Source organism: Chroicocephalus ridibundus, chromosome 3 (genome assembly GCF_963924245.1).
Source record: "Chroicocephalus ridibundus chromosome 3, bChrRid1.1, whole genome shotgun sequence".
In the NCBI taxonomy this organism is placed as follows: Eukaryota; Metazoa; Chordata; class Aves; order Charadriiformes; family Laridae; genus Chroicocephalus; species Chroicocephalus ridibundus.
In genome coordinates this window covers 43134680-43161807 of record NC_086286.1, presented here as the reverse complement: position 1 = coordinate 43161807, position 27128 = coordinate 43134680, and the positions used below count along the sequence as shown (strand labels likewise).

The 27128-nt window shown below is 39.7% G+C and overlaps 1 protein-coding gene across 3 annotated transcripts in view; it reads right to left on the bottom strand.

The window, feature by feature from the left end:
- Positions 1–1017: 1017 nt before the first annotated feature.
- The window catches only part of AKT3 (AKT serine/threonine kinase 3), a 157446-nt gene continuing 131335 nt past the window's right edge, over positions 1018–27128 (bottom strand). For all 3 annotated transcript variants that reach the window (XM_063328923.1, XM_063328922.1, XM_063328924.1), the window contains exons 11-14: positions 22085–22299; positions 19287–19374; positions 7868–7970; positions 1018–5260 (exon numbers count right to left, since the gene is read on the bottom strand). In XM_063328923.1, coding sequence (XP_063184993.1) covers positions 5175–5260; positions 7868–7970; positions 19287–19374; positions 22085–22299 — 492 coding nt within the window. In that variant the 3' untranslated portion in view covers positions 1018–5174. The remainder of the gene's footprint in view (positions 5261–7867; positions 7971–19286; positions 19375–22084; positions 22300–27128) is intronic.

The following is a 27128-nucleotide window of genomic DNA, read 5'->3' as shown; positions in this document are numbered from 1 at the left end:
TCGGTTTCACTGAGATCCTGGAGCTGCCGTGCCCCGGCCCCAGGCACAGCTGGACCCTCAACCTTTCTGGACCTGCCTCACCGACCTGCTGGTGGCTTCTGGTGGCTGTGAGCAGAGCACCCCTGCCAGCCACCCGCAGGCACGTACCTGATTTCAACAAAGCATCCTGGGCTGTGAGTGTATGCAGCTGGAAGGAGGTTTTCATACTCATCCCAGGGGCTCAATTCGTTATGTTGCTGCGAGTCTAGAAGGAAGCACTTTCCCTGCAGCAGCTACTCTACTTTGTAGCAATTAATTAGCTAGGCACAGACAGCACCAGGTCTACCTGTCTGATGTTTCCCCTGCCCCTGCTTCTGCTTAGGCCCAAAATGCGTAGTTTTACAAAGTTCACAAGTGTCAGACCAAGGGATCAAATCCAGGAAATCCCACATCCACAGCCAGAGTGTGAAACCGCGATGGGCTGCAGCCTGGCCAGACCCTCCTGCCGTGGCCACAGCTGAGCCCTCCTCACTCATCCCCTAATACCACTCCTTGGCTCATGCTCTGTCCTACTACAAGGTGGGAGAGAAAAAAAAGAAGGAAACAAAAACAAAGGAAAAAAACCTGAGACCTGGGTGAAGCACCTCTATTCCAGGGCAGGGTTCACGTCCGAGAATGGAGCCAAAACCCAGCTGAGCGACTGCTTTAGGGACCTCCACCCTCCCGACGGCCTGGGTCAAGCGGCCCTGGACCAGCCTGTGGGCTTCAAAGAGTCCCACTCCGCCGTGCCCTGCAAATCCCACCTTCCCAGTTTTTCCTCTCCTTCCCCTAACACGTTCCCTAGCTACGGGATGTGAGGCTAAGAATTTCATCAGATGACGAATCACTTAAATGGTGGGTGTTCTGACAGGACCGTAACCCTGTGTAATCGTTACTGCGAAAGCGTAACCCAGATTTACTTTGACAAGTGACACACACCTCGTAGAGTTAACATGAACCACCTGCATGGAAAGAGCCTCGGTCCAAAGCACAGATACATCTTGCTTAGGCATAAGAACTTTTTTTTTTTTTAACAATACTGTAACTTAATAATTTACAAGCTGAAACTGATCACCCAGTATTTGAAATACGTCACAGCGAGTTACAGTTATCACTAGGACTTCACAGCAAATAAAACTTGTAGCTAAACATGCACAGATCATTATATATACAGTGATAAAAAAATAACGATGTACATTTTCTTGTAAGAAGAAATTAAGTAAATTCTTTGTGCATTTCAGGATTGAAACATCTAACCTATATAAAATTACTTTAAAATATGAAGTAAATATTTAACCCAAAACTTGAGAAATCTTTCGTAATCTGCAATATAGCCTTCTCATTTCTCTTTTGCTTTCTCTGACACAGAACTTAGGAATTTTATCCTCTAAGATATTTAACAGTAATGTGCAGATATAAAAAAATACGTCCTTTGTGGCAAGCTTGAACATATATATATATATATTTACAAACCTCCAGAACAAATTAGCATTAAAAAACACAGAAGTAGCAGATTGACATAGTGCTTTATTTAAGCTGTCTGTACGAAGGAAAATAATGTGCATCCCTATCATATACGTGTAAAAATACTAAGGATGTACAGTGTACAAAAACAGTTTCTCGTAGTTATTTCACATCCTTGTGGGTCATATACTTAAGGAAATAAACAGTTTAAGTATGACCAACAGTAATACGGTTTCTTGGGTTCATAGTCGTGTCTGCTTAATATCCTTAACCATATGACTAGATCTTGCATGGATCTAATGAAAGAACTAGCAAGGTCAAGAAATGTCACAAACTCTAAAGCTACAGGGAGGTAATTCAATTACCAATTTAGAGGTTTTTATTTAAATAAATACTTTACATTTCATGCTTGCCTGTAATGCACTACCAGGAGCAAGATAAGGAAATTCTACTGTAGACAGTACAAACAGTAGCAGCAAAGTGTGTACATTGAGGTGTAATATATAGACCCTGCAGTTAGTAAGGAAAGACCTTACTTTTGTACTCTAGGAGAAGCACATGGCCCCTGCAAGAACAGTCAGCTTTAAGAAGCTGCAAGTAAAGATGGGAAAAAAACCATAAAACAATACTGGAATAAATGTTCTTGAAGCGACAGGAATGTACTGGAAGATGGATTAGTGTGGAAAGCGAAGCTGTGTGCAAAACTGCCAAAATCCAAACAGAAATGACCTATTTCCTCCGAGATGGCTGCAGTACAAGAGGGCATACAGTATGTCATGGAGGTCAGTACAAGCTGGAGTCAAAGTCTGAAACGTATTGTGCTCGAAAGGCTCGCCAAGGTAACCAGCCACCACCTCCTGTCCGAATCCAACCACAGCTGCGAACAGCAAAAGAAGAGCTTCAAAAGTTTCCCTCGGCACCCCGGCCCATTCGTCTTCCATCCGTGTCTAACACTGGAAAGAGAGAGAACCCCCCAACCCCGGGCAGCACGAAGCGGCCACTGGCTCCCTCCGTAGCATAAACTCGATCAATGACGTTTTGGAAGGCAGGCAACACAATGCACAGCAAAGTCTTAAAAAGGTTTTCAAATAATTCACTGACAGGTATTTACCGCGAACCGCATTCTAACTAGCTAGGCGATGGCGAGCTAACCACAGGGTTTCTTCCGCGCGCGAGGACGGGCTGGCCAGAGGCACGGCGCCGGTCGGGCATTAGCTAGAGGTGCCCTGTGTCAAGAAACTTATTGCTATTACAAGCTGAAAACATAGGGGGGAAAAAAACCCACAGGCATGTAACACAGATTTTGAATCACCATAGTTTTAGTCTGTAAGTACGAGGCCTTTGCAGAGAACTAATTAATGCCCGACTATTAAATACTCGGTTATTTCAGTCACTCACTCACTGGCTGCGTCGGTGCAGACACCTCTACGCTCCCGGTGCAGAACAGACCTGCAACGCGTTTGCTGCGCTCCTCTCTCTCCGTAGAGGGATAATCCCTACACGTGTTTAGTGTTACAAGGTGACAGAAGGAGATCCTACGTAGTTAGAATATACATCACGATAATATATTTCTGACTGATTATCCATACTACAGATAAAACACGAAACATAAAAAATTGTCTAAATTAGTCTGCATCTTTAGCTGCCTTGCTTAAAATGCCCGTCTACCCCTTGATCGTCCCAGCACATGCACTGCCAGCAGTGGGCTTCATGCTCGGGCACGCAACTTGCCGCATCAAGAGGCGAAGGCATCTGCGTAGGAACATCTCGCCTTTCAGACTCACCTACTCATTCACACCACGCAACCGGTAATACTCCGCGATATCACAGTCTTCGTGGGAGCTAACAAGACCCGAATGCAGAGATACTTCGAATGATAATCCCATGGAGTCAGGGTTTTCCGACGTCGTTAGCAAGGGCACGTGCAACGCTATCGCTGCATCACGTAACGTCCCGACTCCTAGCACCAAAGGGTTTATTATTAAGATTATCATTGCTGAAGATCAAAGCTGAAGTTTATGCACACCTTCTGTTAGATACAGATCTTCGGAAATGGAAAGACGTTCTCCTATCAGTTTCTTGCGACGTTTTAAATTCAGTCAATCAGGTACCACGGTTACACGTAACATGCTGGGTTTCGGGACTCTTTTGGGACTCTTTTGGTTGAGGGCAAGCCTTGCTTGAGAACAGGCTGATCCCAGAAATTTACTCTTTTAATTATTAAAATAAAGTGCTTTTCTTGTAATCACTGTGGTCTCGTTGTTCAAATGCAATTCCTTCATATAGAACAGAAATTTTCTATCGTGTTGTCAGGGTCTTACATCACCTTCATCCTCAGTGGAGCACAAGATGTAGCTTTTTTGTCTGTTTTTAACCCTTTGGCACATGAAGTTGGAATTCCTCACCTCCATTGCCAAACAATTAAAAGACAGTATTTCATTCACAAAAATCTGATTCTAAGCAGTATGTACAATTTCAGAGCCTTGTTAAAATTTCCACATGGGAGAAAAGTGCATTATTCCCTTCAGCTTGTACAGTCCTTCCATATATTACAAAATTAACTGCTATAAGCCTGTTCTATCTAAGATGTAGCAGCATTTGCAAACATGACACATACAATCCTTATCTCTAAAAATAAATACTACTGCAGTATAACCAAAAAAAAAAAAAAACCCAACCAAAAACAACAAACCCCCAAAGAATATTCAGAGTTAAACACCTGGAGAAAAAGCTAATTCACAAACTCAAAATAAAACGAGTAAGGCAAACACCTGTTTACCTTGGTGCACACATTTTGGTGAAAAGCAATACCATTATGCCTGTCTACATTCTTCAGCCATCAGAGGTGATGTATATCATGAAAGAAAAAGAAAAGCATGAGAAAGATGTTATCTGGTGCAAATTATAAGACCCCTTAAACCACTTCAACTGCTGCTTTTATGCCTTCATTTCTTGCACGTATAATGTTCGATTCTCCATGATTGCACGTGAACCTGGAAGTTCTAAGTGGCAGGCTGGGTGAGCCCAGCCCTTCTGCTTCTTCTGTAGTATCCAACAGTAATTAAAAAATAATATATATATATATTTATATATATCAACAGTTTAAGTCCTTCTCTCAAACGTTTCCCAAACAAATTCCAGCCAGATGTTAATGACAGAGACCTGCTTCAAGTAATGATATGCCTAACAAAAACCTTGCATATGTACATCACCACCCCTACGTTTCCTTGTTCTAACCAGCACAAACAGATGCAAGAAAGTGTTATAGACTGGTCTTTTTAGACTAATTACAATTTTGATTCATCTTCTGGAAGAAGATAAGCTGGACCAACACGGTTTTTTTGTTTAGCCTCCACTGTGAGGAAAAATAGATGACTCCTTGTGCACTAAGTGTACAATGCTGAAGCCGAGTCATCTACCTCCAAAGAAACTGTTAGTAACTTCTTGACGTTGCTATTAGACTGAGACTGTGGGCAGCAGCAACAGCGGGAGAGCGCAGTAGAGAAAAATCTCATATTTCATGCAAAACCAAAACGGATTTTAGGTAGGTCTGGGAAAGAAACTTGTTCAATTTGGAACGGTCTCTGAAAGTGCCCCCGCTATCTTAAATAGCATCTAGTACTGGTGGTGATGTTCAGGAATCATTTTCAGTGATAAACCTAAGATGACAGTGAAGCAGCAGAACAAAAAAGTTATTCTCGTCCACTTGCAGAGTAGGAAAACTGGGGGAAATGCGGCCGCCTCTCATTGTCCATGCAGTCCATACCATCCTCGTCATCTGTATTAAGGAAGAAGTTCAAAATGTCATTATATTGGCAACAAAATTTTATTATTCACCTGAAATGCGGTACATCTTTCGGGGTTCAAAGCTGAAGGTAAAGGCTCAAGTTAAAGTAAGACTTTATTAATGTGAGCTTATGCTCATACAGTAGAATGATTCCCACTGAAAGGACATCAATAGTCACTGAAAGGACTTCAATAAGTCACCATTTATTTCAGGGTAGGTTGGTTGGTTTGTTTTATTATGACTATCACCTGAGAACTTCAATCATTACTACCCCTTCTAGGCTAATCGAAACATGCCAGCACGTCTCGCTTCTGGCAGCCGAGAAGGCGACTGAAGCAGCCAGTTTACACTGGTTCTTAAGCTGAGTTCAGGAAGTCATAGTCTTCCTGTAGATATCTTTAAATATTCCTCCATTTCAAAGGGAGTTAAAGGGAAGAACAGCTACAAAATGAACAATTCTTGCAGGTTCTATGTGTTTCAATTCTTACATGTTATTTTTTAGTAAACTACTTATTTTTACAGTATTTACTGGGATCAGAGGAAACACGGACGAAGCCAAACTCATAAATATTTTTATTTACATAATTCCTGCAGTGCCAATGGAAACCAAGCACCAGATGTTGCCTAACTCTGAGAATTTGGATCTACACTCTCACATGGATTTTTAAACAGTGCTTATCCTTCAAGACTCCTATTGAAACTGTTATTCTAATGATGTATTTATTTGCAACCTTTCAGAATCACGTACCTTTTGTATCTTCATATATTCCATGAATAAAAACTAGCGTTAATGCAGCTTTGAGCAACCGCTATGATTAGGCTGCTTGACTTCAACAGTGAGTCTCAGTTCTGTAACTTCAAATACAATCTGCCCTTTCCACTGTCAATTTAAATTAGGTTAGTGTACAGAGCTTGTTTGTTTTGTTATCAGTTTGATTACTCTAACTACAAGATATAGTTTCAATATTCACTTAGCGTGATTTGTAAAACTTTGATACCTAAATAACTGGCCTAAATGCTATGAAAATTATTTCTGTAACTACGAAAGATCTTTAGTTCAGCTGGAACTTTCCCATACAGAGTTACCAACCTTCCATCCCTAAAACACATTTTGAGCTCCTTTTGCATAATTACATCAGAAGGAGGTGATACCGTATTGTAGATAATATAATTACTTATAGATTTTAAAGAAACATAATTAAAAATCATCATTACTCACTAAGCATAAGAATTTATTATTCTTACGATGGGGCTGGGGTTGCAGCCCCTACTAAGTTTCATTCTGCAGCAGCCAGACCATGACCAGAGGCCAAGACAGGTACTTGAGGCAGGTAGGTCGTTTCCCTGCTTTGCTCTGAATTCAGTAAATTTAAAGCTAAAGTCTTGGTAGCATCCACATATTTTGTACTGTTCCAGCCTTCGATGGATAAATAGCCATTCTCGTTGCATATGTGCAAGCTCAAGAGAACGGACTTTCTGATATTGAACTAACAGACTCCAAGTTAATCCACATTTTAGCAAAATTTGTTCAAATTACAAATATGAACAAATTCTTATCAAGATAGATGGGAGAAGAAAGGTTATTTTTTCACAGCAGGAAGACTTAAAATCCCTTAAATGACTGTGTTCAAACATTACAAATGCAAAATACAGAAAATACTCCAGATCTGTAAACCAACATAAAACTGTAGCTAAATCTGGGAATGGCAAAATACCAAAAAATGAGATCGCTCTATGGAAGGGTAATCAACCTTAACTATAGCCTTTACTGTCTACCTTTGTGATCTTCCTTCCCCATCCTCCAATTAAAAAAGCAAACAAAAAACCCACAACAAACCAAACCTCACCTAGAAAGGAAATTCATGCAAGAACTCAGCAACAAGATTTCAACTGCTCTGAGTGGGTAAGTAGCTCTGTTAAGCCCTAGCTTGGCCGATCAGATCACGATTCTTGTGTGTAGCAGAAGATGACAAAAATACAAACTGCAGTGAAACTACGTTCACTCCAACAAAGGAACTCCGTGCCAGGCCCAGCGCAGCAGTTATATCCCTATTAATAATTTCTTTAAGAGCTCCGCTGAAGCACAGGACTCGGTAGGAAATTTCATTTTCAAGTAATTTATATCTACACAAGAGACATCAACTTGTCTCTGGCCGCTCTTTTTTTTAATTTCTTTTGGTCTTCAAAGTATTTTAACATATGCCTAACTTCCTAAACTGAGACAACCCACTGAAGTCACTAGCAGTGTCCACATGCTTAAAGCAGGGTCCATGTTTCAAATACTTTGCCAAACTGGGACCTTAACTCCCAACCAGCAAACATTTGAAGCTGCTGTTTTCATTTATTTAAAAAAAACCCAAACAAACAAACAAAAAAAACACCCATGCAACCCAGAGTGATCTAATATTCTAAGCTTTGTAATTACTCCTTTTTCAAAAGAGCACTATAATTGAGAGTTACTCTTACACACTTCCCTATGAAGACTTTTACCAGTAGCAGCAAGAATAGCTTTTCCATTCAAACTGAAAAAACCTTACACAGTGCTTTGTTACGAACTAATTATTTTTGAGGTAAGCTTATGCATAATTTCTGACTTACATTTTTCAGGCGGCGTTATTGTAATAGTCTGAGCTGTAAATTCTTCATCGAAATACCTGGTGTCTGTCTCAGATGTCACTTGAGGTTTAAAAGGAGGTACAAGCTGAAAGAGATCAAGAACAAAATGAAATTACTATACCTGAAACCAGCAAAACTACTACCAGGAAAACAAGTTCTTTTTCCCTACGCCCCAGATCAAACCTCCCAGTGGGTCTGTGGAGAGGCACCCAAATCTCTAACTTCTAGCAAGAGACAGAAGCCATTAGAGTCAATCCCAAAAATACTAGTTCAGAATCCAGCTAAAAGCCCAACACAGTTAAACTCCAAGTACTGCTCTCACGTGACTTGCAGATAAACTGCGCTGCATAAAGATAATTACCCAGAAACCCTTCAGGCCATTCTAATTACCCACAGAGATGTCAGGCAAGGGCACCTCTAGGTACTTCACCTCAGCTGGGTGGTATAAAGAGCTACGGCAGAAAGGACTGCAAAGAGAGCACAGTAAGCACAACGCGGTTTTTTTCAGGGTGAAGGCCTACATCTAAAATTACCTTTAGAAGAAATTATGGGAAAATAAATTTTGTATTTGAAAAAAGGCCAGTTCATGCTTAAGTGAGTTGCTGGATCTCATCCTGCCTACTGCTTTCACAGTACAGTGCGGTATTTCCCAGCATCTCTAGTATTTGCTCACAGCTCACAGGCAGGACTTCTTGCCCCTCTTTTGAACCAGCCTTGCTATCCACCTTCTCCTCCGGAACAACAGCCTACAGGCCACAGATTTGAACTGGAAGGCATATTCAGTATGGAATATCACACTGCATGGTGCCAGTCAAAAACAATACAGCAGTTTAGCATGGCATGATATTGCCAAGGAGGGGGAAAGGAGGTGCAGAAGACAATGTTTTGTTTTGTAACTTGGTGCCCTTTGGTGTTATCTGCTCGTAGGCAACTTAAAATGCACACCCTGAACATGGTGTAGCAATTTCCCTTTCTAGGAAAAGTTAAATTATGGTTGACTGATATTATCAGACCTTGTGTGTGGTTTTCTCTATTTTCATGTTATCTCTCTCCTCAACCAGAACACCAACAACAAATAATTAAGTCGCTAATTTACCCCAGAGCAAAGGAAGCAAAACTGCTGTTAAACCCCTTCCCCTCGCCGAGGTTCAATGCACTAGACGTGATTTACAATACATAATGGACATTTCAGAAACTCTTCTTTTTGATGATAACTTTTTACAACAAGAGTCTTCACTATTTTACTATGCTCGATGCACAAGACTTTTTTGGGGTTTTTTTACAGCTTTTACTGCATGAACCACGAATGTTAGAAGCAGCTCTGGATCTCAGTGCTAACCAAAGGAGACTACACAATTCACAAACTGAGCCATCCAAAAGCCAAAGCAAGCTAGCCTGCCCTAGGAGGACTAGATTGTGCAAGTATGTAGTGCTGCACAACCAGCCAAAGAAAGAGCTCTTTCAACAAGATGTTCTTCACACTAGATCTCTATCTAGATAATTATTAATTCCTAATACTTTACAGTTTGGGATTGTTTTGATCAGAGATGAGGCCTAAATGATTAAAATATGGTAAAGTGCATAAATGGGGCATCTAAAACACAGCAAAACAAAAGCAAAAAACCCTAAATGAAAGCACATGTAGATGCATATACTCACACAAAACCTCTCTCCTTTTTTATCGCCATTACAAATGCACGTACAAACTCCTATTGTTTCCAAACCCAGGTTGAAAACTGCCGCCCAGTTCTATTCATGTTTTCCTTCTCCCATAGGACACACTACACTGACAGGTGGTAACATGAAAGCCATGGTAGCTGGAGAAAGATACCTTCACTGTACCCTGCAATATGAAAACCACACCAGAATGCTGGGCGGTTCTTTGGCCATGGGACCAGATTCTGCCTCCACCCCTCCCTGGATACACCTACAAGTCCTTCAGAATTACCCTTCATTCAACAATTTGACTCTTTTTTTTCCAGCAACAGTTCATTTGTCCTTTTGAGTTTATACTAAGAGATCTATTTTATCTGATCCAAATCATCAGTAACAGTCCAAGCAATTATTAAGTAAAAATAAATCCATCACTTGCATATACTTATAACAGTACAAAAGATCTGATTAATACTTTAGAAAACTAAATTCACTTTTCACTTACATTTTCCTGAATGTAAAACATACAACAGCAGAGGCGGTTTCAAGTAAAGGTTTTGGGCATAGTAAGATTAATGCTTAAGGAACTAACATATATAAACTCAACATCAGAAGAATCTTCCAGGTATAAATCCAGTTACATCCGGTGTTTAAAAAAAGTATTCTGCTTTATCGTACAAATTCCTGCACTTTCATGAAAATTATTTTTGTATGCATCCTGGCCATCCCAATGAATTCTGCACTATGAAAACAGATTTCCAAATCTGTTGTGTGTGTATGTCCCCCAGCAGAGCAGCCACACGATTCCTAAGTACAGAGTTACTGCAGTGGAACATCCCAGACTGCCATTTTTCTGATGCCTCAGAGAAGAACATGCAAAAAGTCAAAAAAAAAAAAAAAAAAAAAAAAAGCGGGGGGGCGGGGGGGAAATTACATGAAGCCAAGTAACGTACTCTACTCAAGGCCAAGTAACCACCAGACCACCGCTGCACATCCTTTTAAGAGACTTTCTACAGTTCTCAGCAACTGAAGTAAACATTAGGTAAATTCGGTATGAAAAATATCCACTAGGTAACAGGTTTTTATAACAATTTTACTACTTCCCTGATTGGAATTATTTTTGCAGATCAGAAACAGAAAATGCCATTTCACAAGAATTAAAACTTTTCATATGAAAATACAGGCTTAGGAAAAACTTTCTTGTTTCTCAAGTCAAGGACAAGAAACAATGTCTTTCCAATGGCGCAATGCACATCTCCACTCTTGCTACGAAGTAAACCAGAGACCTTTCATGCTACAACCATTATGTGAAGAGAAGGAGAAAACACTCCCTATGCAGTCTTTAACAACTGTGATTTAGGTCAAAGTAGTTAATGAAACATTAAAGGAAGGGCAGGGGAAGATCATAATATATAGCAATGTATGGATGTGCAACCAGAGAGGGAAAAGATAATGCAATAGCTGACACATTTCTTTTTTTTCTTTTTTTTTTTTTTTTTTTTTTTTTTTGTCCACCAAAACAAACAGGCCTCACTACAACTTTAGATCACCCCCTTGTTCTCTCCATCTATCTGAAAGAGTAATGGTTATGAAAATACTTTGAAAACCTTATTTCAGAAAAAGCAGCACAGTACTAAATGACTCCTAAGGAACAAATAATCACAATAACAATTTCAGTCAGGTATGAAAAGCACCATTAAAAGAAAATTCATCAACCACAGGTGATGGGAGGAAGTTGGTGCTCCAATTCGATGCTCAGTAGCTAGGATTAATAGAAAACTGTTTATCAATAGCATCCAGTAAGACAGCTAATGAACCTTCCCGTTATGGCAGAAGTTTAGCTTACTGGGGAGGTGAAACAAGTAAACACACCAAACTCCAGGCTGTAACCAGAAGGGAGGAATCCGATTGAAATTTATGTCACTGGTGTTTTGAGATTCATCCTTCTTACAGCAGTACCTTTCATATCCTGGACATTAAAAGCAGTCGGAAACTTCAGTGACTGCAAAAACAAACCATGCAGCCACGTGGCTCTCTGCAACAGCTTAGGCTTGCGTTTATACAAGCTGTACCCTCACATACACCAACCATCCCTACAGCCTGTGGGAAAGAGGAAATGAAGATGCACAGATACAAGTCAACAGAGAGCAGCAGGAAGGTTTCTTAATTCTTTCCACACACTTCGCCTCCTTCCCTCACAGCACCATTTCCACCAGCACAACTATGAGGATGGCCAGAACTGAGCATCACTCCTTTTGACCTGCTCTACCCGACTCACACCAAAACAACTGTGGCTACAGTTTTGTGGACATCCCACTCCAGACTCCGGACCTGGCACCACAGGCACACCTCACCTCACCCCAGATAAATGATTTCTCTGATCTTCATATCATTGTTGGGATACTTGCAAGACACAGTCTCAATTTTAATGGGAGAATCTCTAAAATAACTTACTGGTTCCTGTAGAATTCTTATAAAGAAATGAGGAACCAGCACGTGGAGCTTGGGCATCACCTCCAGAAGAAAATGAGAGAAAGGCAGTAAGAAATCCTTTCCTAACAACCTTTCAGACAAAGCAGGAGCAGAGTATGGTATAAATGATGCGCACAAGTATATGCAGAGGGACACGGTACTTCAACACCACATTCGGGAGACTGGAGACAGAAGCATTCAAGACAGATTTTGCAAGGCATGTCACTAACATGCCAGGCCATGCTACAGAAATTTGGCAATCATCTTTTTGGAGGATTGCCACCTTTGTTCAATAATGGTTAGATTTTACTTAAAAGCAGAAAGTAAAATCACCACAAATTCCAGCTGTTATGAAATTGTTAGAAAGACAAATAAGGTGCAACTGCTGCAGAGATAACCACTGAGATTGACACAGAGCCTGCATAACAGCTGAGAAGCTTCACCATACATCCCAAGGGAGACTGAAGCTAAGGCTCAATGACAAAGAACAAAACACCCAACGTTAACTTCAGCTCTGACGGTCACACCATGAAGATGCCGCTCTACACCCAGCGGCATTTCATGTTTGGTGCTACAAGGAAATGGTGTCCAGCTGCTATCGCCACAGCTTTTCCCCACTTCTGACTTGAGAAGTCAGAAAATCCAAGGGTTACGTGAGCACCGCAAGGCACAGCTAGTACCTATGTCCAAAATGAGTAAGATGAGCTTTTGTTAAGAGCAGGCCTTGTCAGTCTGCGTGAGCATCGCACTGCTCAGTCCTGGCTGCCAAGCTTCAGTATGGGATGATTTTCCTGCCACTAGTGGTCTGCAGAAATCCAGGCAGAACACACTTGAACCAGACAGGAGACTGCACCCGAGCACCCGGGAATTTACTCTAAGGACCACAAATACAGATTTCACGTGTGTGTGTCTGTGTACAAAGACATAAAAGTCTAAACTCAGTGCAAGTTAAGTGACTATAAGAGTTGACGTTCAAGACAAAAATCCAATTTCACACCCATCTGTCAAGCTGAATCTGCCCCAGCCTTTTCCAAGGCTTAGTGTTAGAAATGACAGCAGAAGCAATATCAAATTCTTAGTGTCTTTATTAGCTCTGGTGAATGGCATTTCCATTTGGCATCCATCGAGAGCAGTGTGTGAGAAACACCACTGTTTTTCCACAGTTGAAGACCTGGGAAACTTGCCACCCACCTCTTGGGGGAAGGCGAGGGGCAGGTACAGTACCTGACTGTTACAGTCACACGGAGACAGACAGGCTCTGTCCTGCACCTTGAGCTTTCTCATGCTTACTGAACAACTACACAAATACTTCAGTATGAGAGAAAATACGTAATGTTACTTGCTCAAAGACAACCTGACAGGGATTGTTTGTCTTGGTGTTGTACAGGAAGTGGCTGAAGCTACCTGAAAGGAACTGCAATGCACTCCATCTGCCAAATGAATAATATGACACTTAACAACATCAGTTTGATCTGCCTTTTTCTTTCAATTTAAAGGGAATTTTCCTTCCAATGAACTCAAAATTAACACTACTGTTAGAATCTCATCCACCAACAGACTGCAGCCGAACAGTGTTCCAAGATGAAGTGTGAAAGGAGTAAGAGGTGCAGCTATACACCACCCCCACTGAATTATTCATTTAAATAAACTAGATAGCTAGATTACAATCTCTAAACTCCCAAGCACACTCCTTCTTTATATGATTTTATATATATATATATTTATATATATATATGAATTTATATGAAGCATTCTTTATGTATCATATAAGTAATAAAGAGTGAGCACTGTTGTTCAATTTCAAGTTTTATCCATAAGGAATAATTATTTGTATCTTATGGTTCAACTTCAGCATGACATTCCGAGTTGTCCAATTAAAAAAAAAAAAAAATCACTGCCACATCCCAACATATATGCCACTTCTTTACTAATAAATTACCATTTATGAGATTAACTCTGCTTTTCTCACAGCTTATGTATTTTGAAAGTAACAAAACAGATATTTCAATAATGCCTTGCATTGTCATCATATGCTGTATCTCAACAGCTTCCATGCAGTTTATTATTCAAGTCTGACATACACCAGAAACTGTGTCAGTTGTTACAGTTCTTTCTGGTTATGAAAGTTAATTAAGTATTGGTAATTAAGTGTTCATGATCTGATGTCCAGAAATCAAACTTCCATCTACTTTAAACTTTCCTGAAGAACCAAAACTGTAAAGTTGTTATTTTCAAGAATGAAACAAGAGACAGATTAGGCAAATCAGAATGGTGAAAAAAATAAATCATACTGTGAGAAGAGACTGGGGTCACACATCACTGAAATATACCCTTGTACTTCGTCACAAGCATGCTCAGCTGGAAGTTCTGAAAACACGTCAATTCACAAAGAGACTTGCAAATTCAAAAAAAAAGTATTTGTAATAACAAACTAGCTACCTTAATGACATTCCAAATAAACAGTCTATTTTCACGTAAACTGAAATTTATTAACTTACAAAATAACACAATAAAACATTTTAAAAGGACACTAGCAAAGCTTGTCTCAAAATGTGATGGTTTTCTGTTGCGTATCTGTTAATATGTGTTCCTTCATTTAAACGTCTTCTAAGCTCCCTCGAAAGCAAATGCTTGGTGACCCTAAAAATCATGCAGAGATACTAACAACGCCAACTCTTAGTTCAGCCTTCCAGCATTAGGTCCTCAACAATATTTTAACGAAAAATACTTAAGTCCTTTAAAACATTGTTTTTCCTGTCCTAACAACAACTTTTTGTCCTTTTTCTGATATTAGCTCAGTTACCAAAGGAAACAGGAGCTGATGAGATTACGCACTCTGTCAGTCTGTACGTCCTTCCCTAACAAATTACAAATGGCTGGGCAAACACACCAGGACAGAGAAAAGACTTGGCACATACACTTCCCACAGTGTTTCTGAATCTACTTTACTGAATAGAAGAGAGACATCCCTGTCCATCCGCCTCAAATTGAGTTTCCACTGAGGGAAAGACAGTCATTTGAGTTGAGCTTCAAGCCAGTCAGTAAGCATCCATGCAGGCACTGGTCCATCCCCATTCCCGGCCCAGAGGCCGGCAGCCTGCTGCCCAGCCTGGGAAATAACCTGTGGACCCTGCTAGGACTCTGCATGTGGTGGTCCTAGGCCCGGGGAGGAGGAAGAGCTGGGATTTCAGTGGGGTGGATGGACACACAGCACAAATCCACAGGAAGGCAGGCTTCTGCAGGGGGTTTTGCCCCTGGACAAACTCTTTTCCAAGTGATACAATGCTGATACGATGGCCAGAGTGAAACCACAACCCCCAGGACTACAGCAACACCCCTTTGTATATTTTCCTCCCTGTAAATTCAAGTAGCTGGGGGAAGGGTGGTGATCAACCACTAGGTCTGCCCACGTAGTTTGAAGTATCACTGGAAACACAATGAAAAGATCAGACTGGTTAGCAGTTTTCTGATCTTTTTACTACTTTGCATGGCAACAACACAAAAGCAAGTAACGAGGGTCATTTCTAGAGCCTTTTTTGCACTGCAGATAATTGCACAAAAATAGTATGACTCAAATAGCAACAGCCTAAAACCAGATGTTGGTATTTTCCTATTTCCCTCCTGCCCTTTCCCTTAAAATCCGATACACCAAAGTACTTAAACGTGCATTTAAGATCATAGCTATATTGCAGATTTTGCCAGGCCTGAACCCAAGGCTTCGACCATGGGATTTTATCCTCTGCTGTCGTTGTGTCTTAAGCAAAGTAAAGGTAGCCACAGATGAAGGGTGAGGAGCAGCTTCTCACAGCCGTCGGACGTCATGCTGAAACGTCAGACGTCATGCCCGTCACAAGCGCGGGTGCCTGCAGCCAAGTCAGACACCCCAGCTTTAACCACTACTGCCACTTGCCCCTGCTCCCTTCCCAGTACTAACAAATAAATTTGCCAGCACTCCCTAATTTGCTTCAGGAACAATCGGAGGTATCATCAGAAATCAGAAGGAGATATATGTATCTCAGCCCGAATTCCCATGTGGCTTCTTTCTTCTTTCATCCATATCACGTGCAGGAGGAAACCCAGGCTTCACTGAAAGGTCTGGCTCTCTTTTGACACGAGGCTACCTGAGTGCTTCAAGCTGCAAGCCTGAAGACATACCCAAATTCCTACCTTTAAATTAATGCCCATGTGGTTTTTGTTCAGTGAAAGACCTTAGACAGAACATCCGACAACTTAAGAATATTTTTGCATCCCAAATAAAAATATGGTAAAACAATTCTTAAATGAGTAACAGAGAAATTTCAAAAAGCTTCCTGATTCTAGCTAAAAATAAAACAAATATTTTATTTAAAAGTATAAGGGGCTTTTGAAGTCTTCAGAGTTTGCCAAACTATTCAATTTCTCATACTCAGGCACAGAGATGAAAACTCATCAGGGCTGAGATGATCACAGGAAGAACCTGGCACAGGCTGCTCTCTTTCATATGCCCTCATGGTTTTTCTGCCAAAAATAAATACATCTGATCACAAATGCTAACTATTATACATTTCTCATCTAAAGGCAATGACCTTCTCTGCTCCAGTGTGCCATACAACATTTTATTATCATTGTGTAGTATCAAATTAGTTTAACTAGTTAGCAGTATCAGAGAGCTAATAATTCCATTTGACCATTTGGATCCATTTGACCTGACAGAGCTATCGTTTGTTGCACGAAATAATCTAAATTTACAGATATATAATTCCATCTTTAATCACACCAGTAAAGTGATAACCTAGTAATCTCTAGGAAAACATAGATAACCTACTTAATCTCTAGAAAAAAATGCTAAAACTAGTGGCACAGGAGCATAGTGTGCACATGTAGAAAACTATCCCCCAGCAACTATTTGGAATACACGTGATTTTTTTTTTTGTTTCCATTACTCCGACTGTGAACTTCAGTACTTTCATTGCTAACAGAAACACACTCCTGAAATGCAGCCAGAAAATTACAGTTTCATGGTGCATAAACCTCAGGCAAGAATACTGTGAAATATTTTTACTATGCAAATAATTATATCAACTATCAATTTCATCAAATGACCCCACTGCTGAAGACTGTACTACTAATAATAACCAGCAACAGAAGCAAGCATAGAATAAATCTATTTGAAAATCAAATTTGTTTGATGCACATTCCTCACGAGGTATTTTAGAATACCAAAACCTCAAAAATATTCATATAAGCACTCTAATAAACATACTGAGTGAAAGTTCATTAACTTTATTATAACGTTTGAAGTTTTTCTTTCCAAGCACAGTCTTACACTCAGCATACTTCAGAACCAGTAAGACTGTGTGTGCAGAAGAAACAACTGGATATTTTAACCACCTAGACAAATGGCTTCATAATCGGAAGAAAACTATTTTTAATTAAACACAAAAACATACTGTCAGAAGTAATTTTCATGAGTTATTTTTCCATAAAGAACACATTGTGTGCCAATAGTGCACAAAGCAATTCCTATGATCCTTGAAGTTAACTGTTCAACTGAGGGAATTCAATTGATTTTTTTTGACGGCAAATTTAGTCTCTCAAAGCAACAGCAGACATAGTAAACAATGAATGACTACAAGGTCTCCAGTTGTAACACTCCAATAAGCCATATACACCTTATTGAACATACAAGCAAAATACCTGCATTTATATATTTTTATATAATTATATAAATTTATATATGTATTTATACCTGCAAAATACCTCCTTTTATTTTAATAGCTCAGAATAAGATCCTGACTGAACGACATTTGCCATGTTGATTTGTAAAGACTCAATGTGCATGCTTAAAAATTAAGTGTTTCTATATTTTCTTAACTAAATATGATGTTGAACATAGTGTAGAACTGAGAGCTCTATTTCTAACGTAAAACAATTAAGAAATCTTTCTCACCAGAGCAAGAGTAATGTAATAGCTTTTTCTTTCTCACTCACTCCTAGCACATTGCAATCCAATCAATTTTAGTGGGTTTTTTTTTAACTCCAGAAAGGTCCTCAGCTTGTATTTTTAGATTTTATCCTCAAAGTGTATCTCTACCATGTCCCTACAAAACTAACCAAAGGTTGAGCTCATAAAGTAATCCGATTAATATACGTGTTCTGATTATTTATTTTAGAGTTTCTTGACACCTCGTGATACTGCCAGGGAAAAATCGCACATGTATCAAGTAACTTCAGAGTACCATATTTTATATCATCATGTACAGGCTCTTATTTCAATTCCGGTATTTGTCGGAGAAGTACCACACCAACAACCACACATTTTTAAAATTCCAGTTCAACAACAACTGAAAAAACAGTTTGTATCATTGACATTGTAGTATAAACATATTCTGCTCACTCATATGTCTTCCATTTTCCTTTTATTTGAACAAAGGGAAAAAAAAGGAGAAAAATCTATCATTTAAAGTTACGCAGCTCAACTGGCAGATTAACAATGTAAAACAGTTGGGGGAAAAAAAAGACTTTATCAAAATAGAAGGAGTTTATAGCAACAAGTAAATTCTTACACACGTACTGAGAAAAAAATCAGCTTCTGTATATAAAACAACTTAAGTCAAATTGCGTTTCACTACTGAGTAAGACAAATTCATTTTCTAAAATCATCCCCAAAGTGTTGATCATTACAGGAACAGGACCGGGTTTAGAGAAAACTGTTCCAATTGAATTCCCAGTACTCACTTTCTCCACAAGCTGTTTTGGCTCAGTGTTTTAATGCTATTTTAATTTCCTTAGATATCTCTTTAAAAAGAAGTTTGAAAAAGATTTCTACTTAAAGACAAACAATCAGAAAGTAGATTTTTTTGCTATGAGTCACTTCCAATCACTTCATTTTCCTATTTCCGTAAAACACCTTTTCAGTAAAAGGCAGAAATAAAAAGAAAATTCAGGATAAACTTCCATTACGTTTTGTCACATTCTCTTGAGTCATACACCCACTTTTCTCTTGAAGGTCCAGGAAGAAAAAGGAAAGGAAAAGATTTGGACATTTACATAATAAAAGAAAAATCTTTGCTGTGTTTAGCTTGGTTTGCAAAATTTATTTTTGGTCCACTGACAAGTTATTACTGAAAAACAAAAGATTAAGTAAGTACACCTAGTTCAGAATAATTACTCGTTTGTGTCAACACAAAAAGTTGCAAAGAAAAACATGACTGACTTCAGAGAGCAGCAGTCCTATGACTATCGGTTGAAACCACCTCGCAGAAGCCAGATTATTCAATGTCATATAAAGACATACCTTTTTATCATATACATCTTGCCAATTTACTCCAGCAAAGAAGCTATGACGCATGATTTCTTTTGCATCATCTGGGCCTCCACCAAGTCTAAAGAGAGCGGAAAAAAAAATCATATTAAACAAGCGTTACTTTTAAAGGGAGACTAGGTTCTTGTGATGATTAAAGAAGTCACAATTTGTTTTTGACTATCTGGGAACAATTCTCTCATATTTAATATGTAATTCTCACCTGTTTAATATGAATTCAAGTGATCTCAAGAGAAAATGTGATAGTAGAAGTACCCATGCCATGGTCTATTCTATTTGATTATTCCAACTATGGTGCTCACTACCGTCCATGATGAGCCTTTTCAATAATTCATTCATTTTAAAAACATACTTAAGTTTAGTTTTCTTGAAAGACCAACTAACATTCTGGCACTATTAAAACCCGAAACCAACCCAACAATGCTGACATAAAATTTTTCCAAGGAGGTGCCAGGCACTGAATCAGTAATGACTCACACATCATTTTTATACAGTGTTCACTGCTGTTGCATCTGGGTGCTGTAACAATTAACCAATTACCATAAAATAGTCTCAATCTGAGTCAATTAGTATAAATTAATAAATTGTAGGCCTGCTGAGAAGGTTATTTAAAGGCCATTGTAAATAACCACACTATTCACTGTGGCCCATAGCTTGCCAAAGCTAGACTGTGGCAAATCATCTTCGGAAGCGAATTACACCTACTTTGGGTGGACTTGCCCAAGGTGATTTGAGTTCAGTGAAGTGGCCACCACTGCCAAAAGAGGAGGGTCCCACCCCTGCCCATACCTCTCCCCTCTCGCTTGCATCTACAGCATCATTCCCACTGATGACTGTGAGCTGAGTCAGCTCACTACCCTGGAAAAAAACGAACCCCGCAGTGAGAAAATGAGAAAGAACTGGCTATTTTTTGTCACATTAGCAAGTCAAACTTGACTCTACAAGTTTAGTGAGCTCTCTTGAGCTGCTGCTGTTGATGGAGAAAGAACCACACATCCAATGAAGGGAATCTCTGCCCCTTTCAACAGCACGAGGACTTTCAGGACCGCTCAGCTCTCATCTAACTTCTTCCCGAGACCGGCTATCCTACTGGTCTAGCAGAGAGAAGCTGCAACAGAAAAAAAGCTAATCGTAACTGAACAAGCAGCCCATGCTTGTTAAATATCGATGAGTGACACAAGCAGTTTGTGTTTCCTTAAAAGGAACTGCTAAAGATATGAAGACAAATTTTAAAAACAACCTTTTAAGTAAGATAAATTACTCTCAAAAGCACTTATTGCAAGGAGCAATAATTCCCACAACCAAGAAGAGAGATCTGTATTGGAATTACCCTGCTGCCAAATTACACAAATATTCTGGACTACTACCTCAGTCTTGCAATAACTGGGTGTAAAGTTCTTCTCATTTCCAAGCTGTATTCCTCTTTGTTTCTCAGCTACTCATTGTAAAATTCTCTATATCTCTGCAAAGCATCCCAGTTAGCCTGCAGTCTCCAGACTTCTCTCAGTATCTTTCCACCCAGCTGCTCAGAGAAAAGCTGAGCTGCAGTTAACCTCTGTGCTCCCACACTATTTAGCATTAGCTAGCACCAGAACTTGAATATGAATAAGCTTGTAAATGTAACACTACTGTCTGCAAAGATTAATTACGAGGAAGTATCTTTTCAATTCTAAAGGTTAATATATTTGATGGGTCAGATTGTTTGGAGGTTAAAACGCATTAGGAGTTGCTACAGGAACAAACTTTTACTTCGCTCTCCATGTATTTGGCTGGTTGGTGACAGTTTGCTTTCACTGCACACAGTAAATTCAGTCAAACAGGCACTGCTGGGCAGCAGCAGAAAGGCTGACCGCTTGAGCTCTCCTGGCTGCTGCGCTTGGCTGTGTGAAGGCAAACCCCTCAGAGAGACACGGTAACCAGTCCTGCTCCGAGTGCCAGTGAGCAATGCCCGCTACCAAAAACTTCTTGGGAACAAACTGAGGATGAAGGAGGACTAGAAAGACAGACGGACAGATGAATGCCCACAGCCTTAAAACATGCCAAGACACTCGCAAGAACAACAGAGAGACTGGGGAAATAAGGGAACCTGCAGACAACTCTCACTGATTTACAGAGATTTGTTTTAGAACCACAGGGGACTGGACACTGCTGGTCCAGTGCAGGAGCCACTGGAAAATGGCTCTTCTAGGCCACAATCCCAGAGGGAAAAGCCCACAACAAAAGGGCACAGGCAGCAGCTGGGTGATACTTGCTTTCAAACCACTGTATTTAAATTTCCCTCAGAAAATGTATTCTTTATCAAGTTACTAGTTTACATGGTCTAATATGTGATTTATTTACGAGCCCTAATAAAATTTAGCTGTGGCTGTCTATACATGTCTCCTGGCATGATCACTTCCAACATAAAGTGCTGTAGTCCCCATGAGACATTACAGACAACTCAGGGTTAATTCATATTCTGAAAAACAATTGAGAGCTTTCCCTTTCTTTCAGTATACAATCTAAACCTGAAAAGATACCTGTGTTTGCTGTGAATGATTTTAAAAGTGTTATCTTCCACATGCTTTTTCCCCTTTTCCTTGTTAAACTCGCTTCATATACTGTTCTGCATTGAAAAAGTGGAAATCTGAGACAGTGTGGCTGCATATAGCCCTCTCCTGTGAGTGACAGGTCCTTCAGCCAGGAAGACCAGGCACCACTGGCCTATTTTTACATTACTCAGTATAATTAGCGTATTTATTACACCTGTATACCCAAGGAATTTCACTTACCGCTTATTTGGATCCTTTATCAGAAGGCCTGATAGTAATGATTTTGCATCTGCAGAAAGAGTTCGAGGAAATTTTATGTCCTCCATTAGTATCAGTTCGAACAGTTTCTCATGATCTTGGTTGTAGAACGGTAATCTTCCACACATCATTTCATACATGACAACTCCTAATCCCCACCAGTCCACTGCACGACCATAGTCGTTATCTTCCAATACCTGAGACAGAAAGCAAAAGCAGCTGTAAGATGTGCACTACTTCAGACATGACCATTTCAGTCTATTTGATGCAATTCTATACTAATGTGTTTCCAAGACTTTATTTTCACAGTGTGCTACAAGGAGTCCGAGAACGTGGTTCAATACATGCAACTGCAGTACTGACCCAGGCACCTGAGCTCACTCGAGTTCTAGGCATAATGAGAACCATACTGCTAAAAGCAAAATAAAAAAATAAAGAATGACCTGCTCAAAATTATCATGACTACGTTTTCCCCTTTCCTACGTCCTCTACCATCCCATTTATAGCGTACAAAGCTTTAGTCATCTACAGGCACTACTGCCTTGGTTAGCATTCTTCTGGGATAAGAACTGAAGCATCTCCTTGCTCAGTCACTTCCCTCTCCTCACCCCACCTGTAAGAATAAAGCCTCACATTTATAAACACTTTAAGCTTACTAAGACAAGCTTAGCTTCTTGATGATCTTTGTTTATATTAAAAGTCCTCAATGCCTTTCTCTTGACAGTTTCATTCTGTTCCATGAAATAGTCTGTACTAATGCAAAGAAATACCACAATATTTATATACTATGTTTACATGATATTATATGATCACAGAAATATGGTAAAGTTTATGTAATTTGTTAACATAATGCCTCCAACGTTGTGCACCTAAAACCAACCTGCCCCACAGCCCTTCTCCCAGCAGCCCCAGAGAATTGTGATAAGGAATCCAAGCAGTGTGTCTCGACCTTAATGCACCTTCATATTAAACTGTAGAAATGAAGACATGACAGCAGCAAACACCCATAATGAAACCATAAGCAATAAGGAAACTGAAGGCTACTGAATATATACATATATAATTCCATTTTTTGCGAATTTCTAGAAGATCATACCCTTGGATTCAAAAAAGATGCAACAGTTAGAAGTTAATAAATGGTAATAGAGAAGGCACTACAACTGTACGTGCCAAATTGCCAATATTTGCTGCAGAAAGATCTAGTGAAGAGGCAAAAACCTTAAAACAAGATATTAGACTTAAATAATAAGTAGGTAGAAAGATAAAGAAATGCAACTGGTACAGCTGGACTATATTTATAAGATTTAAATAATTCTTTACAAAGAATTGCTTCTGTATTGCTTTGTAAAAGGCAGATGCTGAAAGGCAGCACATATGATTGACTTTTTTTAAAAAAACCAACAAACTAATCCACAGAAAATAAAATACTTTTTACAACACACAGACACACGCAATCACCACCACAGCGTTCACCCAGATTCAAACTGGAAGTAGACACACAAGAACAGTCATTTAGATAAATAGTAGCGAAAATCTGGTGATGTGTAGTAAGGCAACCTCTAACAGACCAGAAATAATCTTTTTCCACGGGTACGTTACCATTACTGTGATTGTATAAAAAGTGTAAAGATGACTTCCAATAATTTCCTCTGAAGCAAGGGCAGACACAGTCCTCACCCATCTGGGGACACTAAGTGGCCGTGACCACATCATAGGACACATTCACTACCTTCGTCAGTCCTAACGAGGGGTGTCGAGCTCGTTTCTCTGCCTCTCCTTTTTCTCCCCCAGGAAATCCAACCCTGTTCTCAAGTATCCGGTAGACGCTATTAGCAGAAACAAAATGCAATCTAATCCAGTGTAGCAATTTTGACAATCTCACAGTAATTAATGCATTCATATTCCTAGTTTTCACTGTCCTTAAGGATTAGTAGTAGAAACAAGATGAAAAGAAGTGTATTACAAATCCCTCTTGTGTATATAAGATTAAAAAATCATAAATATTAACACATTAACACATACTATTTACAACTGTGCCAAAACACACAGACTCGTTACATCATTGATATTTCCAAATAGAGGGTGAAATTTTGGGAAGTGTAAAATACAACAAATTATCTCAATAAGTACATATGACAAAACTAGCTAAAATAACTCCTGCATTTTAAAATTAATTAAATGTTTTATGAGTTTGAGCATATTGCAAGCTATTTGCTGAAAAACTGTATATGAAATCTGTGACGCTTGTCTTTAAATCACCATTTCTTCTGCCACAGAATAAAAGCATTATATATTTTTCTACTATATCTATTAGCCCTGTTACTATTTCTCCTATTTGTACAGTTAGCTAGCCTTTTCCTTTGAAGCTAGTAAAATATGTAAAATTGTGAGGCAGTGGTAGATTCTTTTTACAAGTTGAGGTGTGGTTTGCATGTGTGATTTATAAAAGAAAGCAATGGGAAGATAAAACGTATCATTCTCTGAACAAGGCAAATCACATGGCCAACAGCTAAAGCAAACTGTATCTGGGGCTTTACCTAATTTATGCAGGACTTTACCTAATAATAATAAAAAGTATGAGCAACCTTTTGCTGCATTCCCACAACAGCAACAAAACAGTGGTACAAAGAAAGAGCCAAATGTGATTTTTAACCTCTTTTTACATAAAATCATAAAAAAGCATAAAAGCTGGATTAACTGCCTCCCGAACCCGCATATCACCAGCCGGGTTCTCATCCCCAGCTGGCAAAACTGGCAACTCTTTATTTTTGTTTAAATACCTGGTTTACAGCCAGCCAGACAAGCAAGAGCATCAAAAGGGTTTCATTTAGGCGAAGGGAAAACAGCCTGAAAATAGTCTAAATAAAGCAAAATGCATCTCAACTTATTTTAATATAAATATAATAAAATTGTGCATAATGCGTTCACAGTAAATACACACAATTATTTTCTTTAAGTAATTTCTACTCCTCATGGTGCTAAGAAACTCCAGGATTTGTAGACTGTGACTAATCAATGGAAGTGCTGGAGTCCAGCAGCTCCTACGACCAAATCCATACAATTAGGGCAGGCATGAGAACATGTCTATACGCACCGCCCTAGCACTACAGAATCCTTTCCAAACAATTCTTGGATTTGAGGGATTTGTTTTTAATTACACTAAACATAGGTCAAGAAAGCTTCAACTCGGTGCTAAAATGAACAAGACACACAGCTGCAGGCTTCGTATACCCATGAATAATTCAGCCTTTTGCCTACCGTGAGGTGGATACCTGCTTTTAAAATGCCGCCTTTGGCTGCGAGGGCTGACACTGCGAGGGCTGATACTGCTGTCCCTCCAGTATTTGTGGGGTATCCTTGTACATGTCGGGTACCAGTCTAGAGCACTTGGCCAGGCACTCACACAGTGGAAAGTTTGATGTCTTGGACTTTGTACGGTTCCCTTAAAAGCTGCCTCCATCATCTCCAGCCAATTCTTGTCCCCACCTATAAGGGCCCACAAATTTGTCTTTAAGTGAAATACACTGTCCTAACAACCCAGTCCCTTTGAGGTCATACTACGAAAGGCAGCAGGGCCACCAAAACCATCGGAAAGGGCACAAGCTCAACCACTCTGGTATCTGTTTTGAAGTAACATATTCATATTTCCTAGGGGTATCACACAGAACCCATAAGCTACAGAAAGAGCAGCTACACCAAGTACATACTCCAGTGAGGTGTGTTTTCATGGAGTAAAGATGAAGTTAGGTGCTTTCTTGCACAAAATTTGTTTAAACAGTCAGATCACTTCAGATATACGACTCTCCTTCTTTCATCTGCTTCACACATGTGGGGTGCCAAAATCCCAAGCCACCTCATCAAGATCTAGGTGAGGTTTTAGGAGATGAGAGCGCCAGCACAATGCAACTTCACTGTGTGGATAACATATATAGTCACTTATCCCTATTTTACACCTCACGTCGTCACTGTACCCAAGTGACTTCCCAGTGCCGAGTAAAGCAGGAGGTGAGCTGACTGCAGTTCATCCTGGATGATATCACAGATTATGGGAAATTAAAACTCAAAAAATTAACATCATTTTTATTACTTAAGGGAATCTTACTCCCTTAGTTTTTAGGTCTCTGGTTCAGTAACTGTCTCTTTCCAAGGCAGTGCCAGCCTAACTCACGCTCACCACAACTTCCCTTACCTTGCCAAAACTATGCAACACACTACATCCAGAGAGTAGACTAGTACTAAGAAAAAAAGGGAAAAAAAAGGTTTCGCCCTGGGTTATTTTTCACCTGAATCAAGTTTTCTGACCTAAGCCACTCAATTGCCACGTGAAGAGTTGTAGCAGCACCACTGAGAACACCACGGCAGGCAGCATCGGACGCACATTGCAGCAGAAATAGATGCTTGTCAAACTCTGCCCCAAAGTTACACCACAGAAGTTACTCTGACTCTGCCCATTATTCCTGCACACACAGGCAGCTCCAACAGCTGTAATCACTTCATGGGAAGATCAAGGGCCTGATTCTCTTCCCAACCTGTATTTCTCTAAACACTCCCGCAGTTGTCCTGGTTTCAGCTGGGATAGAGTTAATTTTCTTTCCAGTAGCTGCTGTGTTTTGGATTTAGTATGAGAATAATGTTGATAACGCATTCTTTTGGTTGTTGGCAAGTGATGTTTACACTAGTCAAGAACTTTTTCAGTTCCCATAGAAGCTGAGAGGGAGATGAAACAGGACGGCAGTGTAACAGGGCTCCAAAGTGAGCATAAACTCATTTGCTGCACTGAAAGCCTTGTGGTTTTTACAGGTTGATGCTCCTCTAAAACTTACACTTACACCTGCAACACAAAGACACAGCCTGGGTGTAAACGGATGCTTTTAAAAAAGCTGCAGAGGTGCTACTGAAGTTTGTGTTTTTCCAGTCTTAGATAAATATGCAAGAGGTTAAGTAACACACGCACTTTCTAACGAGCAAGAAACATTAGCCAGGCATCTGCTTCCAGGCACATGCAGGTTACTTTAGAGCTTTTATG